The 1,373-nt window shown below is 32.2% G+C and overlaps 1 protein-coding gene across 1 annotated transcript; it reads right to left on the minus strand.

The window, feature by feature from the left end:
* Nucleotides 1–206: 206 nt before the first annotated feature.
* LOC109593029 (uncharacterized) lies at nucleotides 207–1,365 on the minus strand. Its single transcript, XM_020008296.1, has 4 exons — nucleotides 918–1,365; nucleotides 640–769; nucleotides 439–574; nucleotides 207–339 (listed from the first exon to the last, which is right to left on the minus strand). Exons 1-4 carry the CDS (start codon nucleotides 1,232–1,234, stop codon nucleotides 236–238), a joined length of 687 nt encoding a protein of 228 aa, XP_019863855.1. The 5' UTR covers nucleotides 1,235–1,365; the 3' UTR covers nucleotides 207–235.
* Between the last annotated feature and the right edge of the window lie 8 nt (nucleotides 1,366–1,373).

Consider the following 1,373-nt stretch of genomic DNA (forward strand, 5'->3'; position numbering starts at 1 on the left):
ATTATTATTATTATTATTATCATTGAAGACATCTGCTGATTTCATTAATAAAAAGCTGTTTTATTCCTATTATTATTATTACTAATAGTTATATTTCTTTTATACCTGTATACATGAAATTAATTATTAATAATTATTATTAATTACAAAACGAAGTAGCTAAAAAATTAAATACTAATTAGTTAATTAATTGCAGTACTTGGCCACACCCACACATGCATGAGTGCTTGCATTATTAATTATTATTAATTGATGATTTGATAAAAGGTATTGTCAATAGAAATGTTGTCTCACTCCAACTTCTGGCAATGTATATCCAATACCTTTTATCATAAATCACTAGAAAAAAAAGTTAAAAAAAAAACATAAAATTACCAGTAAAAATTAAGTTTAAAAAGCATTAAATTTAACAGCTGCACATCATGCATTAATACTTACAAATGTCCCCCTGGTTCATTATCATCTTTTTAGTTTGTTCAATGCAATACTGCACACAGTGTCTGTTTGGATCAATCTTAATGTGTACAGTACCTTGTATTACCAATAGCACCACTGAATTCATGTCAACATCATCCTATGGTAAACAACAACAAACAAATAATAATAACAACAACTATAATAATAGCTACATGTACTTACAAATTCATAAGAAAATGCTTTCTGCCATCTTGTTAATAAGGTGTAGACTGTTACATTGCTTTCCTTGATATTATTATCATTAATTTGAGGTAAGTATGGACGCAATGGTGAGAAATCATGACAATCATGCCTAGAAAAGCAAAAAGTAATAATAATAAGGCTTTTTCTAAAAAGACTGTCTATTTCAATGCAAACATTTGTCATCTTTCAACATATGTCAATGTTTTCACTTCTCTTTTATTTTTAACTCTCCCTCCCTCCCTCTCTCTCTATCTTACCACATATAACCCCATGGTTCCTTAGCCTCCATAAACTCCTTCCATTTATTATCATTAACGATATCACCAACGGAACTAGGACCTTCTTTCCCCATTACATTATGCAAACAAGCACTTGGTGACTGATGATGTTCACTAAAGTACTTCAATAAAGTAGAGCGTCCATAAGTCTCATTGATAGTTAGGTAGTCATGAATGATGGTAATGTTATCTGAGGATATATTATCAGCAATGGATGGAGGGGAGGAGGAGGGGTAGGTTATGCATGATGTCCACAGGTGTAGGGTTTCTAATGCAAGGACAGTAGAGTGTCTCATTGACCAGTGGGTTCTCAATGAGACATATTCTAGACAGGTCTATTCCAAAGGACAGTAGGTGTGGATGAATGGTGAGATATGATAGTCTAGTCCATCTATATATGGTGTAGACTTTATCATGGAGGTGTGTCTGGAGTGC

Source organism: Amphimedon queenslandica, unplaced genomic scaffold, assembly GCF_000090795.2.
Source record: "Amphimedon queenslandica unplaced genomic scaffold, v1.1 AMPQUscaffold_3118_Cont24883, whole genome shotgun sequence".
Taxonomy (NCBI): domain Eukaryota; kingdom Metazoa; phylum Porifera; class Demospongiae; order Haplosclerida; family Niphatidae; genus Amphimedon; species Amphimedon queenslandica.

Bases quoted from the DNA above. Each gene is read 5' to 3' on its own strand.
- LOC109593029 (XM_020008296.1), bottom strand. From the start codon at position 1,234: ATGAGACACTCTACTGTCCTTGCATTAGAAACCCTACACCTGTGGACA. The intron at 770-917 runs GTAAGATAGAGA...TTGCTTTTCTAG, and splicing joins GAACCATGGGGTTATATGTG to GCATGATTGTCATGATTTCT. The intron at 340-438 runs GTAAGTATTAAT...TTTTTTTTCTAG, and splicing joins AATGAACCAGGGGGACATTT to TGATTTATGATAAAAGGTAT.